This window comes from Equus przewalskii, chromosome X (assembly GCF_037783145.1).
Source record: "Equus przewalskii isolate Varuska chromosome X, EquPr2, whole genome shotgun sequence".
NCBI classification, from domain to species: domain Eukaryota; kingdom Metazoa; phylum Chordata; class Mammalia; order Perissodactyla; family Equidae; genus Equus; species Equus przewalskii.
Genome location: NC_091863.1, coordinates 7,182,026 through 7,199,284, shown reverse-complemented (window position 1 = coordinate 7,199,284; position 17,259 = coordinate 7,182,026). Strand labels below are relative to the sequence as shown.

Below are 17,259 nucleotides of genomic sequence, written 5' to 3'. Positions count from 1 at the left end.
ATACGTTTGCCTACAAGCTGAATCAAACTGCAAAAAGTTTTTCAATTAAGAAACATCAAAAAAACCCCAAAGGAGAGAAAGCCTCAAGCTTTACATTGTAGGAGATGCATATGCTTCAGAATCAAGCGTTTTTAAGCGTTTAGCTCTGTGCTAATTGCTTAGTAGTAATTATGGATGGCATTGGGGCTGCTCCTTAAGACTTGTGAGTCTAATTTTGCTCATATGCTGCCAGCAGGCAAGACGCCCAGCCATCTTGTTTTCACCATTATGGCCCCAGCACATAGCAAACTGCCTGATGTGAACGAATGAGTGAACAAATTTATGAAATAGGGCCGATTATTCCTACCTCAAATAGTTGTTGTAAGAATGAAATGAAGGGGCTGGCCCCGTGGCCGAGTGGTTAAGTTCGCGCGCTCCGCTGCAGGCGGCCCAGTGTTTCGTTGGTTCGAATCCTGGGCGCGGACATGGCACTGCTCATCAAACCACGCTGAGGCAGCGTCCCACATGCCACAACTAGAAGGACCCACAACGAAGAATATACAACTATGTACCGGGGGGCTTTGGGGAGAAAAAGGAAAAAAAATAAAATCTTTAAAAAAAAAAAAAAAAAAAAAAAAAGAATGAAATGAAATAATGAAGTAAAAATATTAGCTCAGTTCTTGTCACAAGGTGAAGATGCAGCAAATGCTAATTCCTTTCCTTCCCGCTCACTAAATGGATGCAAATGGATTACATAACATACTCTATTCTCAAGTCACACTGATATCTAGGTCTTTGGTATGATTGCATATGCATCTTTATAAAATTATGTTAAATAAGCAAAACTCTTCACTAAATCCAAGCATAAGAAAGTTGGTCTACTGCTTATGAGAAATCTAAAATTAAAATTACTTTTTGCAGCAAATTATCTGTATCAAGAGGGTGGTAAAAAGAAAATTCCCTCTGAACAGTACCCATTTTTCAGAGCTTCTAGGAGAGTCTCAGACTCCACGAGGTGACCCCTCTGTCCCTCACCACCATAGGCAGTTAAAGGATCCATCAGACTTTACCAAAATACAAAGCCAACTACTCCAGTTGTCATCTCTGGAATGGAAAGATATCTCCTGATTCTCAGAAGTAGATCACATCTGATGAGTGGTTTTTGAAGTGTGTTCTGCAGGATGTTAATTGGTGTTAAAACAACAACAAGGTTCCAGAGCCAAATGCATTTGGGAAATCCTGAGCTGATCAAAGTAAACCACATTTCATTACTGTGAGACCTCCCAGGCTTTAGCGTGGTGTTGTGCATTGTAGCCCACCCACCTGAGAGAGACCCGTTTAAGTGCCATTGTTGGGGGTCGGCCATAGGGGGTGATTTTAGACGGGAAGGGTGGAGCATCTTCCCCTCGTGTTGACATTTGGCAGAAACCCTTTGAGCAGTGTAGCTCTAGACATACCACCTTCTGGAAAACTGATCCATGTGGCTGCTAGCAACTGAGTGTTGTGGAGATTAGGGCCATCAAAGTCGAAAGAGAAACAGGAAGTAATGTGCAGCCCATCCTCTGAGGCATAAGGATAGGACACAATGCCCTTATTTGCCCCAATATGTTAAGAGCTTAACACACACACCCATAAGCATGCCCACACATGTGCATGTACAAACACACACATACACAGACATGACTGTGAAAGCACAGAACTGAGAAGGTAGCATATCCACTGATGGTGCTGGTGGATTTTGGCAACATATCTGAAAGGCCAGAAGATGGGCAACAAGGATTTGGGGAATAAAAACATGGCCTAAAATGTTGAATTTGGCAGCTCTCCCCTCGCCTGTCACTCCAATTAAGAATTTGAAATTGTAGCCAAAGATAAATATCTTTCCTTCCATCAAAAAAATAAGTAGGTGTTAAAAGCTACAGTCATCTCCAAAGATTCTTGCAGTCAGTCTTTGCCTCCCAGGCTTAGGAACTTTCATCCTTTCTGTTCCCACTCCACAAAGTTCCCACCATCAAGATGGCAGGCATTTTTAAGTGTCACTTGACTAAAGTGTGTTTCAGCTAATGGTTTGTGGATCATAGAACTAGGAGAAACTTGGGAATGACATCTATTTTGGATGAACCTGAACAGAGGCTTCTGTCACTGGACGGGGGAAGTGCTAAAGTAAGATTACCTGTTCAGAGCAATCGAGATCCTCCAACAAGATCTGTGCCATGCTTGAACGGCAGAGAAACGCAATAGAAAGTTGGGCGCTTATTTCATCCTAGCTCAGTACAGTTCTCCCTGCTGATCACATAAAACAGAACTAATTGAGGTTTCCCTTTGAAATTTTTATTTGAGGAGTTCAAATGACACTATAGCATTTTTTTTTTTTTTTACTTTTCTGCATTGATGCAAATATTTTGGCCTCCTCAGTACGTGACATACTTTAACGGCTTAGTAAATATTTGTTGAAAAATCCTAGGATCTCTGAGTTTTAAGAAGGTTTTGTGATTATGGGTCATAAGGAAAGCATTTTTTAAGTACAGTTTGACCATCTGTGAAAAATGTCTAACAACCAAACCATCCCTTTATCCATCAGTCTAAATTAGCAGTTGTTAGGCACAATAATTAACCTAATTCCTTTGGGTACAATATTTAGCCAACAAAGTCACACAACTCTGCTATTCACTGCTCCTTGGTAAAAGGGTCAAGTGGTGAATTTAGATTCTCCACCCTCATTCAAACACTTGAAACTTTTCTTTACAGAGTTTATGCCTCTTCAAACTTTCATCTACGGATCCTAAGATTATTCCAATCATTACATTGTTGATTATCCTCTCTACTTCCCTCCTTATATGGCAATGAAAATGCTCCAGAAATGCAATTATAGAAACTTCATTCCTAAGGATCTTGAGCATTTCACAGGTGTAACTTCTTTTATTGAGGTGAAATCTGCATAACATAAAATTAACGATTTTAATGTGTACAATTCAGTACATTCACAGTGTTGTGCAATTAGTACCTCTATCAAATTCCAAAATATTTTCATCACCTCAAAGGAATACCTCTTATGCAGTCGCTCTCCATTGTCCCTTCCCCCCAGCTCCTGGCACGAATCTGTTTTCTGTCCCTATGGATTTGGTTGTTCTGGTCATTCATATAAATGGATCACACACTGTGTGGCCTTTTGTATCTGTTTTCTTTCAGTCAGCATAATGCTTTCAAGGTTCATCCACATTGTAGCATTTGTCAGTACTTCATTCTTTTTCATGGCTGAATAATATTCCATTATATGGATATACCCACAAGAGTAATTTTTATAGCCAAGATATATTATCTTTATAAAATCCAAAGCTTTAAGAGCAATTAAGAGATGCAAGAGGAGATATATCTCTTGGGCTAACCAGGTTGAAATTTTTCTAGATTAAATGAAAGAGTACACACCTGGAATTCTCCTGGCTGCTGCCAGCTAGCTTTGTGGCCTTGTATAAATGAGCATGAATGCCCTTAATTAGAAAATAAGTAACTAGATTTAGAGCTAAATTATTTCAAAATTGTTTCTTTGCTCAAAAATTCCCAATGCCCTACACAGTACTCTATACATAGTGGGTCCTTGGTGGTATTTACTGAACTTAACGAAATACCGAAATCAACAAGATTACAAGTAGAGCACGGTTTGATATGCTTAGAAGTGGTTTACATCATGCCACAATTTCCTTGTTTTTGAGAGAATAGCTTTTTTTTTTGGCAAGGAGGATTGTCCCTGAGCTAATAACCATCTATTGCCAATCCTCCTCTTTTTGCTTGAGGAAGAGTGTCGCTGAGCTAACATCTGTGCCAATCTTCCTCCACTTTGCATATGGGACGCCACCACGGTATGGCTTTATGAGCAGTGGGTAGATCCGAGTCCAGGATCCAAACCTGCAAACCCCGGGCCGCCAAAGCAGAGCACATGAATTCAACCACTATGCCGCCGGGCCAGCCCCCACTTGCATTTTTTAATTAGTCAAAATGTTCTGCTATTAATAACTGAACTTTCCAAATCAACTTGAGAGTCCATAGCAAGAGACCGATACTTACCAATACATTGCTTTATAGTTTATAAATGAGAACTCTTAACTCACAACCCTAAATGAAGAGGGGAGAAATGGTCATCCACTGGGGGAATTTTTGAGAAAGCTCATGAATATTTTCCATGGCATCTGCTGGGAATATGGTGCAGGAAAATGAATACAAGGAGAATGAAAACGAGCCAGACAAAACTCCTTTTTTAATGTTTATTTCAGAGAGAGGCTAGTAATTGATTAAACTAATCCAATATCTGGAAACATTCCTTTTTAATCTTCACTTTGCCTTTTATGCAGTTTGAAATTGTGGAGGCTCCTCTTTGAAGTGAAACAGGGTCGAGTCTGAAAGGAACAAACAGTTTCCCAGACAGATGTGTGAAGAACTGCCTGGAGCTATGTGCTTCTCGCCGGGGTTAGATGTGACGGGGCCAGGCTGTTAAATACACAGCAACATGAAATATGAATATTCTTTCGCCTCCATGGGGAATTTTTTCCGATAGTAAAAAGGAAGGGGGGAGGCCATTCTGCTGTTTTCCCAGTTCCTTTGCCTTTTCTTTAAGCTTGCATTCATTTGCATTGTGTTGCCGTGTTGTGCCATTCTGAGATTCTTTTTAAGGCTCACATATAAAAACAGCACGATTTTTTAATGATATTTCTTTTCCTTTTATTTTTTCCATTCCTATCCAATGACGGTGAAAGCCACCTTGACATTTCTAAAAAGTTGTTTTGTTTAAATTACAGAGTCTCCATGGCAACTGCATCATCCCAGGTCCTAATTCCTGAAATCAACCTCAATGACACATTTGACACCTTTGCCTTAGATTTTTCCCGAGAGAAGAAACTGCTAGAATGTCTGGATTACCTTACAGGTATTGTCTTTGTGTTTTCTTTAATATTCTGTACGTTCAGTGATACAGTGCCACCAGATCAATTTCCTAATAACCAGAGATGTGGGCTTCTGATTTAGGAATGGAGTCTAATATTCCCATAAACAATTTCTGACACACCTTTTTTTTTTCAACCAAACAACACAGTCCAAGATTAAATTGGGGACAGAGGAAAAAAGGGAATCTTGATCATTAAAATCATACTTGCCGTCATTTCCCTCACTCTCAGAGTGTGGGTACCACAAATAGTAGCTCTATTGGCCATCAAAGAGAAAAATAAGGTAACGTGACTACTTTTCATTTTATGTCAGCAACGCCTCTGCGTCTCACAGTTCCTTGGCAGAGAAAGAACTGGCAGCTAACTTTGACTGGGTGTCTACTCTGCTCCAGCTCTTTGTATTTTGCGACCTTGTTTAATCTTCATCTTCACGCTAGCGAATTGAGGGAAAGTATTATAATCCTCATTTTGCAAATGACGGAGGTCATCTATCTTGCTGGAGATCAGATAGCTAGGGAGTGGCAGAATTAGGATTTGATTCAGGTCTATAGAGACTCCAAAAACCTCTGCTCTTTCTAGTAAAAGACTGAATTTCATCTTGGTGAAGGTCACCATGGCAAACGTCCCAAAAATCACACTTGAATTACTGGTGCCGTGTTTCAATCCTGTGCTTTCTGATAGGCAATTTTGGTGAATCAAGCTGAAAGAACAAAAGCAACAACCATAAAAGAAAACCTCAGGCTACTCCTGTTCCTAACCAGGCTTCCAGATTTTTCTTTGCTGTGGACCTCTAATGCAGGAACTGAAAACATTCGCTGGTAGAATGTAGACTATTAGGCGACCTTATTTGTATTAGCCAAAGCCACTGGTGCCTATGACTTCAGGAAGGCTCCATATATACACTGAAGCCAGATGTGCAGTAAACTTAGGACATGCTGCCTTCAAGAGACTACATCCCTTAGTGCAGCATCAGCTCCTCAACTCTAATTCTGTGTGTGCATGTTTGTGGGAGAGTGGTTGGGAAAGGTGGAGCAGGAGAGACAGAACCTTGTGTGATGTTTGTTTTTACAGTCTGTAGATAGAAAGAAAGGAGTTCTATATTCAAGGAGCATGGCACCCAGAAGATCAGTTTTTTTCTTTGCAGGGACCCGAGGCACTGTTTTCAGCCTTTCTGCATTTGCAAGGCAAGCGAGTCATCCCACAAACTTATCTTATGTAATTCTTTCAAACCATACCATTCCTATTAAGGAAGAAAGAAATTGACACAAAAAGCATTTACAGTAAGGAACCAAACTTGGTTTCAAATATTTATGAATATACTGCCCTCCTTTTTTAAGCTTTTAACTCTGAGATTTTTCTAAACTAACACTATTTAATAGAACTTTCTGTGATGACAGAAACATTCTATATCTGCATTGTCCAACATGGTAGCTGCTAGCCACACAGTGTTATTGAAAACTTGAAATGTGGCTAGTGAGTTTTTACTTGTATTTAACTTTAATTAAAGTTCATTGAAATTTACAGAGCCACATGTAGCTCATGGCTATTGTATTAGGCAGAGCAGGTCTAGACTTTCTCTGGCTGAGCTGTTTTTCTTGATGACATCCTATTAAAAGTCTCCTTTTTCCTTATATCATTTGGGAATGAGTATGGTTGCAACAACAGAAAATCCAATTACCAATGACTAAACCCATTAAGGAGTATTTGTATCACAGAAACGGAACAGAGGTATGTGATCCAGAGCTAGGCAGCAGTTCAATGACGACCTCAGACCCCAGGCTCATCTTTTTCTGCTCTGCCAGCTTCATTATGTTACTTTTTGCCACCTGATCACGACATGACTATTCCATCTCCAGGCATGCTCAAATTATAGACAAAAAGAGAAGGGTAGAGGGGAATTGATGACAAAAAATTCTGTCAGCTAAGTTTGTATTTGTTTATCAGGAAAACAGAAAGCTTGCTCAGAAGACCCATCTAGAAAACTTCCACTTGTGTCTTGTGGGCCAGACCCATGTCACAAGGTCATGCACAAGGGCAGAGAAGACTGAGAAAGTGTTTGGGTGGGCACATGGCCATTCTGCCCAAAATCAGTGTCTTGCTGACAAGAATGTCTTCTCCATTTCCCAATAATTGTTTAATAGTATTTCAACAATGTATGCCCTTTCTAATCTCTATGTGAATGCCAGAGTACTGATTAAAGGGTAAATTGTCAAAGTAGTTTGCTCTAACTAGCAACGTGTACACCATATATCATCCCGATGGCTGTTTATGCCAAACTTAAGACCATATGGGGTACCTGCTATTATGCCTTCTTAGCTGTCAACCTCAAATACAAATTTGGCCTATTTCTAGACATAACATCGATCCTGGCCATAACATATGATGCTTGGCTGATATTGCCAAGTCCAAATAGTTTATCAGACATTTGTAAGCAGGAAACGAAGTGTTTGTGGAGTATTAGCCCACCATTTCTTGTATCCTGTTTATGATAGAGGCAAGAAAATAACAGTTCTGGCACCGATTCCGTGAATATTGAAATTGGCAACATGCTGCTGTTCTCACTTACAGTAAATTGGGTATTGACTTTTCAGGACAAACCCATTGGGTTTATAATCAAAACAGGGTTAGCCTGCCTGGCTGTGAAAACAAGATTTTTTTTTCCCCTATGACATGCCTCTAAGTGGTGTGTCAAGTTAATAACCCGGAGAGGGGACATTTCCTCCCTGATTGCAGCTACTGCCATGTGTCTCACAGCTACTTGCCTATTTTGAACGTAGTTTTCTTTATATTTAATCATACATTGCAATACAGAAAGAACAAAATTTTTCTGCAATGGTTGATGGAGAAATAACTCAATGAACTATTTCGATTGTGGGAGAATAGGTGTTTCTCCACTGACCCATGCAGGGTGATCCACACTAACAGGGACCACACAGACAATAATAGGCATGTTTTACAATGCAGCCAGGCTTCCCCATGGAATACATCTCCTGATTGGTGTCACTGATTCATGCACATCCAAGTCATATCACACGACACTAAATCTTGCATGTGGATACTTCAGGAGACAGATGTGTAAATACATATTCCAGAAAGACTGCTTTAAGGGCTCTGTAGAGCCCTTCTATCTTAATGCACAACTTAATGCAGTGCCTGCCACTTGTGGGTGCTCAATAATGTTTGTGGAATTCAATAACCAATAGACAGAGCTGAGCTAATTGACTTTATACGTAAAATTTACTTGCTTCGTATGATACTTGTCCTGGATATATCTTCAGGTGGCAAAGTGAAGAATACTAAAACAATCAAAGTTTTAAATTTACCATTTTCATAAACTTTTCTCACTCTTTGGGTTTGTTTAGGACTCATCAATCCTAATCAAAGTTTAGAGCAGGAGAGAACTCTGTAATAGTGTAAGCAAAGGTTGCTACTAATCTGTAGAATGCAGATATATTTCTCCTTTTGAAGTTAGGTTCTGGCATACAGAAGACTTGAAATAAAGGCCTGGACAGAGTCTCTGAACCAGGGATCGGCAAACTTTGACTGTAAAGGGGCAGATGGTAAATATTTGAGGCTTTGCAGGACATATGGTCACAACTACTCAACTCTGCTGTTGCACAAAAGCAGCCATAAACAATACATAAATGAATAAGCCTGGCTGTGTTCCAATAAAACTTTATTTACAAAAACAAGCAGTGGGCCAGATTTGGCCCATAGCCATAATTTGCCAACCCCTGCTCTAAAATATTATTGCCAGTGCAAAGCACTCAATGCCTAGTCTTTTTCTTGCTCACAAACTCTTCTCATAAAACCAGTTACTGAAATCAATCCAATAGAAGTCAACTTAAAATCATTATTTTGGTAGGATTTAGACTTCTCTGCTCCAGAATGTGTTCAAGACATAAAACAGCAGCCTTCTCCAGCGATAAAGTTAACCAAATGCCAAGGAATCGTGTTTTCCTTGTGGAAGGAAAATGTACTTCTTAGCTATTGATTGATTGTTAATCATATTCTTAATTTGAAAGATCACCTGTACATTGAAAAGTGAGAAGAAAATAAGGCCACACTAATAAGTTTTTTTTATAAGGCATCAAAACATCTAATGAAAGACAATTTTCAAACAATTATTTGACTGATTTCTGATGGGATAACAAACATCAGTATTTTTCCAATTGAGTGCCTAAATGTAAAAGTATGTGGCATTGTGTAGCTCCGAGCTTGGCAAACTTTGATTCACAGGCCAAATCTAGCCCTCACCTGTTTTTGTAAATAAAGTTTTATGGAACCTGGCCATGTTCACTTGAGTATGAATTGTCTATGGCTGCTTTAATGGTGTAAAGACAGAGTTGAGTAGTTACAACAAAGAGCATATGGCCTGCAAAGCCTAAAATATTTACCATCTAGTCCTTTAACAAGAAGTTTGCCATCTCCCCAATGTAGATGAAATTATGAAAGTTCATCTCGTTTACTTTTTGTTTAACATGTTTTCTTTCATGGATGAGAGTATTGTTTGTGTAACCTCTTAAACGTGGGTTCATGATAAATAGGGATAAGTCCATACAGCCTGGCTGAAGTCACACTGCCTGTTAAAAATCACAATGATAACCAGTCAACCAAATGTTCATTGGATTGAGATCACCAGCTCTAGGTTAGTACTTCTGATGGACCCATTTAGAAAGGCCTGCTTTGACTGTCAAACATCTCTGAAATGTATCCCAGAGGTGTCTGCTTCTCAGATGATGAGCATTCTTGATCCCCACAGCTCCCAACCCTCCCACAATTAGAGAAGAGCTCTGCACGGCTTCCTATGACACCATCACCGTTCACTGGACCTCCGATGATGAATTCAGTGTGGTTTCCTACGAGCTCCAGTACACCATATTCACTGGACAAGCCAATGTTGTTAGTGAGTATCGCACGCCCTACTGATTTCTCTGTTTGGTGGCTGTTTTCAGATAGATTGCATTTCTGAATTTAAAGATCGAAGGAAGACAAGGAGGGAAAGAATACACAATATTTATCAGCTTGTCTTTCCTAATCAAGAAGATGATAGCACTCACTTGTACTATACTAGTAAAAATAACTGGCCAAATCGCAATGAAAATTAATGATCTCTAGCAAACCGTATGGATGAATCTTACGAATATATTGTTAAGAGAAAGAAGCAGAAAACTAAAGAATATATGCAGTATGGGTCCATTTATGCATTCATAACATAGATAAACTATTTTGTTTAGAGTTGCATACATAGGGTTAAAAGCTATAAGTAAAAGTCAGGATGGTGTTTACCTCCAGGGTGGGAGGGGAGGGGCACTATTAGGAAGAAACATATGGGGGTTCATGGGGTTAGCAGCACTTTCTGGGTGGGAGTTACATGGTTTAGTCATTATATCATACGTTTAGTTTTATGTGCTTTTCTGAGTGTTATTTCACAATTTTTTTTAAAAAAAAGATTTAATAAAATGAATAACCAAAGAACGCCGAATGCCTAGTCCCATTTGGAGGAGAGCAGGACCATCATTTGAAATGTTAGTAATTGGCCCCAACCTGGGAAGAATTTCAGACCTTACCTGAAACAGAGAGGCCCCTCTCTCACTGGGGCCCATGAAATACTTGGTATCGGAGACAATTGGATAGTCTCAAATAGCAACAGTAGCTGGCCAGAGAGATGATAACACAGGAAGCACTCCTCCCCACGCCACAGAGTTATTTAAATTGAGTTGAGCAAATGGCAAAGGACCAGAAGAAACGGCTTTTCAGGGGAGGAAGTTTGAAACCTAACTTTAGCAAATAAAAATCGAATATGTTGAAGGAAAATAGAATAGAATAGCAGTCGCTTTTCAACAAAGAAATGTCTTGCATAAGTACGTGTCAACTTAATGTGCTTTTATTATATAAACCTTTTCTCTCTTAATGACGTTCTTTCCTGGCACAAGTAATTCTGAGGCATGTGACGCTTAAAATAGAAATTTGATTTAGGGTTAATTAAAAGTGTGTTGCAGAAAGACACCCGCTTCTAGGTGACTAAAGTGTCCATGACCCATGCTAACCGATGGCTCCCCTCCCTTCCTTGTATCCCCTTTCTCCAGCGTCCCCTCCTCAACCCTCAGACCTTCTACTCCCTAGCTGGCCTGCCTTGGATGCTTTTATTTAAATCTTGCCATTTTCCAAGGATGTGTAATTTTGTAGTGAAAGGGAGAAAATCATGAACGGCGAGAACAACTTTGGCAAGCTGCCTGAGTAGGTAGGAATGTAGAGAGGGCAGAAATGGTGGGGGCAACAGAAAGGTCTTGGGGGAAGTGATGGTTAAACTAAGTCTTGAAAGAGAGTGGGTATATATCAGCAAGTTAAGGGGATCCCAGACAGCTATGTCATCACAAGGAAACCTATAGAGACTTAACATGGTAAGGCATATTGGGAGATCTCGTCTAGTTAAGCCTGGCTGGAGAGTTGAGTGAGGAAGGGAAGACAGTGAGAAATGAAGATAGAGAAACAGAACCAGGACTCAAATTCATATAAGTCTGGTTCCAGAAAGGGCATGTTCTTAATCATCAGTCACTTCATCCCAATCCCCAGACAAGAGCTAGACCACAGAGGGCCACCCAGGCCACACTGTGTTTGGATTTTACCCTATGGGCTTGAGAGACGTACAGAGCAGTAGTGCGATCAGGTGTACAATTAGAAGCCACCTCAGGCAGCACTGTGGAGGATGGAGTGGAAGATTAGAAGCAGAGACATGAACTTGGAGATTCATAGCGATTCGCAGAGGCAGAGATAGCCAGGACCTGCAAATGGCACTAGCAGTGGAGAAGGAAAGGAGAAGATAACTCCAGAAAGACTTCTCTACCTCTGGCCACATCCCCGGATATTTGAAGTGCTTTTAGGGGCAAGTCTGAGAAGCACTGTTATAGCAATGGTTAGGCATCATTTCACTCTTCTTCCAGGATTTTGGATTCTTCTGGTATCATTCCTCATCCCCAGTTCTACATGTTCTGCTACAAATCATAAAGAAATACTAATTCTCTAAAATCTGTTTTTTTAGAAGTAATGCACGATGTTTGTATAATAATATATAAAATACATACAGTGAAAATTGGATGTTTTTCAATATACCAGCCACCCAGGTTCCAGAGTTGCCCACTGCACCAATTCCATTTCTCCTGCATCTTTCCTGAGATAGTCTATTTATAGACAAGGATACACATACACTCACATACACGCACACACATTTTTTAGGGACACAAAAGGTAGCGTGCCATACACAGTTCTTCATTTTGCTTTTTTCGCTAAATATTGTATCTGAGAGACTATTCTATTTCAGCACAAATAAAGAACTGCTGCATTCTGTTTTGAGGCAGCCTAATATCCTATACAATACCTACCTATTTAAAGCAAGGTAAACAAGTAGCATCTAATGATTACATTCTAAATACTGAGAATATAACTGAACACACCAACCCACACACTGCTATACTATATATACTATATATATAACACAACAAAAAGAAGCAAGTATAATTAATTTGTTTTTGTCTTCACCGAAGGAATTACTTCCTCAGTGTTGTGGGATAAATATTACTAGTATATTAGGTAAACTGAACCAGAGATTGTATCAAACATTCACTTAAAGAAGATGAAATTCAAAAGATAGTCAGAAATTCCAAGGCAATCAGAGAAAAGGAGAGCATGAAAGTTTGAGAAGAGCAGATAGAAAAGGAGGCATGATTTATTGCAAAAAATGAACTGAGATTGATAAGCATTGTGTCAGACTCAAAAAACAGAGAACATTCTCTGAAGACACACAGAGGATTGATAGAAGCAACATCTGTTGATGAGTGAATAATGTAACCAGAAAAAGAAAACATTTGGAGTCATTTTATACCTAAAGGATGCTTCTTGGCACACGTGAAGAATGTTATATTTCTCTGAAATTACTTTTGCTTGATCCAGGAAAAAATATATCAGTTTCTATTGCTGGGCAAGAAATTTTCCAAAACTCAGCAGCTTAAAACAACACCCATTTATTATTTCACAGTTTCTGTGGGTCAGGATTCTGGGCACAGATTAACTGGGTCTTCTTAGGGTCTCCTAAGGCTGAAGTCAAGGTGTTGGCTGGGCTGCATTCTCATCTGGAGGTGCAGTTAAGGAAGAATCTACTTCCTCACTCCCTCAGGTTGTTGTCAGAATTTATTTCATTATGGTTGTGGAATTCATGAACGTTTCTTCTTCAAAGCCAGCAGGGGACAGAGAGAGTGTCTCTGCTACTTCACGTCTCTTACCTTTAAACTCTCCTTTAAGGGGCTCATCTGATTAGGTCAGACCCACTCAGAATAACCTCCCTTTTGATTAACTCAGTCAATTTAGGGATCTTAATTACATTTGCAAATTCCTTTCACCTTTCCCATAATGTAACATCACAAGAGTGATAAAGACGATAGGACCTTTGTCCTTGGCCATATTCTGTTGTTTAGAAGCAGGTCATAAGTCCTGCCTACACTCAAGGAGAGAAGATTACACAAAGTCATAAGTAGTACGGAGTGGGAATCATGGGGGCCACCCAAAGGTGTGTCCACTACAGATGGTTTTGTCTCTCCTGAAATTTCTTGAATCAAATTATCGTGGGCATTTGGACAGTACATATAGTCTTGGCCTGGACTGATGGGCCCTGTATCAGTTGGCTTTTGCTGAATAGCCAACAACCATAGAACCTAAATGGCATGTAACAATAAATGTGTATTGCTAGTGCATCTAGAATCAACTGGGGGTCAGCTAGGAGGTACTGCTGATCTTGGTTAGGTTCCCTCACAGATCAGGCTGATAACTGGGGCAACTCGACTGCTCTGCAGCTCTCTCCTGCAGTGCAGCTCAAGCATGCTCTCCAGGCGATTGCAGAGGTGAAGGTGTAAAGGCAGGCCCGATTGCACACGTGCTTTTCAAGCCCCTGTCTTTGACATGTTAGCTGATATGCCGTTGGCCAAAGCAAGTCCCATGGGTGAGTCCAGAGTCAGAATGAGAGAGCCTGCAAGGTTACATGGCAAAGGGCATGGATACAGCGAGGAGTAAGGAAGTGGAGCCAGAAGGCAATCTAGTCTAGAACCCTAATTCTTTACCAGCGCTCCTTTCCCAGAATGAAAGGAAGATATCTACTGCTTGAAGCTTAGGGTTTCCCAGGTGGCCAAACTGGAACTAACTTGACTTCCACACTGTTGGCACGGAAAATAACACCAAAACAAGACACATCAATGGAATAGATGAGAAAAGGTCATACCTACAGAAATCCGATGGCAGCAACACTACCGAACTCAGAGCTTCGTCTTGGGTAACTCCAGAGAAGGGGTTTTGATCCTGGAAAGTAGTTGCCACAGGAAAATAAATGTAAATGGCTTAGTGAAGATCATGGACCTGCCTTATTTAATGCGCAGGTGCCAAAAAGGCCTGTTCTCCCAGGACGGATAGAAAACGGTGAAACTGCAGGGGCCCATCTAACTGGAGAACTCTCATCCGCTGGTTAGAAGCGGGATTTGTTTGTGTCTTTAATGTCCATTAAACCAATATGGTAAAGTCCTGATGCTACAGGATCGAATTGCAAAAATGAAAGAACAAATTTAGATAAAAAAGTAACTGAGATGCAATCATTCTCAAATTATTTTCTTCTTAACTATTATGCATATTTGTAGTGATTGAGAGAGGCCTGGATTTGAATCCCAACTTGGGACCTCACTAGCTCTATAACTTGGGGCAGATTATTTAACATCCTCTGAATCTCTTTCCTCACCAATAAGAAGAGGTAATGTTTCAACTTCGCATGGTTGAGATAATAAAAGTAAAGGTCTTAGCCCTGTGTTTGCCACAGTGGTGGCACATAGGTATTCAAAGTTATTATTCCTACAAAAATATGGCTATAGTCACCCATCATTGCATTTTTGTAAAGCTGATATTTTTTGTTATATGATAAAGGCCAATTGTGCAATTTGCCAGGATTATCTACATGATAGCATTTTATACAATCCTCATGTGAAAGGCCTTCCTTGAATATTGTTTGTCTATCTGTCCTACCATTTGGAGGAACATCCTTTGCAGATGTTATATTGAATGGCAATATCTGAGAGTAGAACACTACTGAAAATTAGAAGATGTTCAAAAACCGCAGTAGCTCCCTGTGCCACTAGGAAGTCTCTTACTGTCTCCAGGTCATGGTCCTTCACTCATCATCATAAATTCTAGGTAATTGCCCTCCACTGACTTTCGTGAAGGAGAATCAGGTAATATCTATGGAGCTTTTTAATCTTATAAAAAGGCTCTCCCTAATCAAATTCATACATTCAAATGCAAAATTAATGACATTATTAATTTTTTATTTTTCATTTTTTAAACAGACTTATGACCACAGAATAATGAATTGCTTATTAATAGATACATATTTAATTTTACAATGTTTTCCATGTTTTTTCCAAAACTACCCTTAATGTATCATTTAAAATCTTAAATTGGGGCTTTTTCCCAGCAGCCTATTTTTATTATTAGCAAAAGTCAAAAGATGCATCTCCAAGCCTTAGCAGCAAAGTAGTTATCTGTATTTAATTTATTTCAGTCATTTTGAAAACATTCATGAAAGTTATTAAACATGTACTATTTTTATAGAGAAAAAGCAAAAGAATGTTCACTTCTATCCAATCTGTTAGAAGAGACAAAGGATGTTAGAAGCCAGTGCGCAGCCCTTCTGAAGGGTGTCCATGTTGCATGATGTTTTATACATAATGTTTTACTGCAAGATGACAGTTGCTATACAAGGCTCTGAAATCTCAAATGTAATTAGCATCTTGTAATGAGCGGCATTATGTAGGGAAATGCTTCTGACCCATTGTGAAGGAAAAGAAAATGTACAAAATCAAAAAACTCAATTAAGTTTCATTATGAACTAATTATCTTCCAAGTTCCATTGTTGTTTTAATACTTCAAGCTGAATTGGAGAAGGTGAATGTTGGAGTACCCTCAAAGATGATTGAAAATGAATTTGGTGAAAAGTGAAGTTTCAGTCAGCATGGTTATGTGGGTGTTTCATAAAGAGATGAATAAAAACTGGTCAACAGTCCCAACACAGTGGGGTATCAAGGCAGAGAAGTCTGGCACTTGGCGCCATATGCAAGAAGTTTAACTGGTACTGGCGCAAGACCAACACTAGCAACACAATAATGGTATACTCCGAGGCACCCCACTTACTCCAGCCCCCAGAAGAAAATGGTCGATGTTGCTTTCTTGGCATTTTTAATCAACTTTTCAATTATTACCCTGGTAATAATAATAATATAAAGATAAGCCCAAACAGTAATAGTTGGTATTTATGAAAGCGGATTATCCCAGTGTAAAGCTATCCAATCAAATTTTACTACTGCATAAACATTTTGTTCTTTTAATATTCAAGGAAAAAATTAGTGACCTCTTCAAAATAATCGAGATAGTCAGGGTCTCTGTTTTGTTTGGAAAAGGTTTCTGAAACATTAAATCTTTTTCGTTGGGTTAAGACTTTGGACTGTAGGCCAAGTTGCAGTTCGCAGCAGTTTCACACATCTGCTTTTTGGTGTTGCTGAAAGCGTTCCCCCACCACATTAAACCCGGCCTTGGGGTTGGACAGTGATGTAAAGCTTATTGAAACATTTTTACATTTGCTTTCTTTGACCACAATAGTCATTTTACTGTAACATATGCAATTAAACGGAAACAGTGTAAGCTCAGTGACATTGATAGGATTCTCATTTGATTCTGCTGAACGCTGTTATTGTTTTCATTCCTGCCTGACTGCTGTTGACAAAGGTCTAGGAATATGAGTGGGTTATCCTAGGCAATAGAAAAGTTCATTGTTTTTGTTTTATTACTCTTGTAATATTCTTATTAAATATCTAAAGTGAGTTACAGGCTTCTTGGGGCCCAGAGCTCAGAGTTCAAAATGACTCTTCTTTGTTTGGATCAAAATCTGCTATTTGGCTGTGGCACTATCCAGAAGTATTGAGTTTATTACAGCTATGTTCAAGGAAAAGGTAAGGTGAGAAAGTATCCAAAAGGTTATGTAGTAGGGAGAGTTCCATGCTACTGAACTATTAGTGGATGTTTTCCTGGATCTCATACAAGTGAGAACTGGTAGGAGAACAGAGAGCTAAGAGTTAGGGGGAAATTGGGAGTGGGGGGTGGGGGTGGATGGTGCCTTAGTTGCACTACTACGTCTCCAAACATGAACACACACACTCACCCTCTGTGAGTCTCATTATTGCCTTGCTTTATGCTGCCTTTGTCAAATCTGGCAGTCGTCCTGGTGAAAATGTTCACAGGTGGAAAAGAAAAGAGTGGATAG

At 39.6% G+C, this 17,259-nt stretch overlaps 1 protein-coding gene across 4 annotated transcripts in view; it reads left to right on the top strand.

Annotated features, from left to right (window-relative positions):
• Positions 1-17,259, top strand: part of MID1 (midline 1) — a 347,027-nt gene that overhangs the window by 308,703 nt on the left and 21,065 nt on the right. For all 4 annotated transcript variants that reach the window (XM_070604434.1, XM_070604436.1, XM_070604433.1 and 1 more), the window contains exons 6-7: positions 4,770-4,897; positions 9,676-9,819. In XM_070604434.1, coding sequence (XP_070460535.1) covers positions 4,770-4,897; positions 9,676-9,819 — 272 coding nt within the window. The remainder of the gene's footprint in view (positions 1-4,769; positions 4,898-9,675; positions 9,820-17,259) is intronic.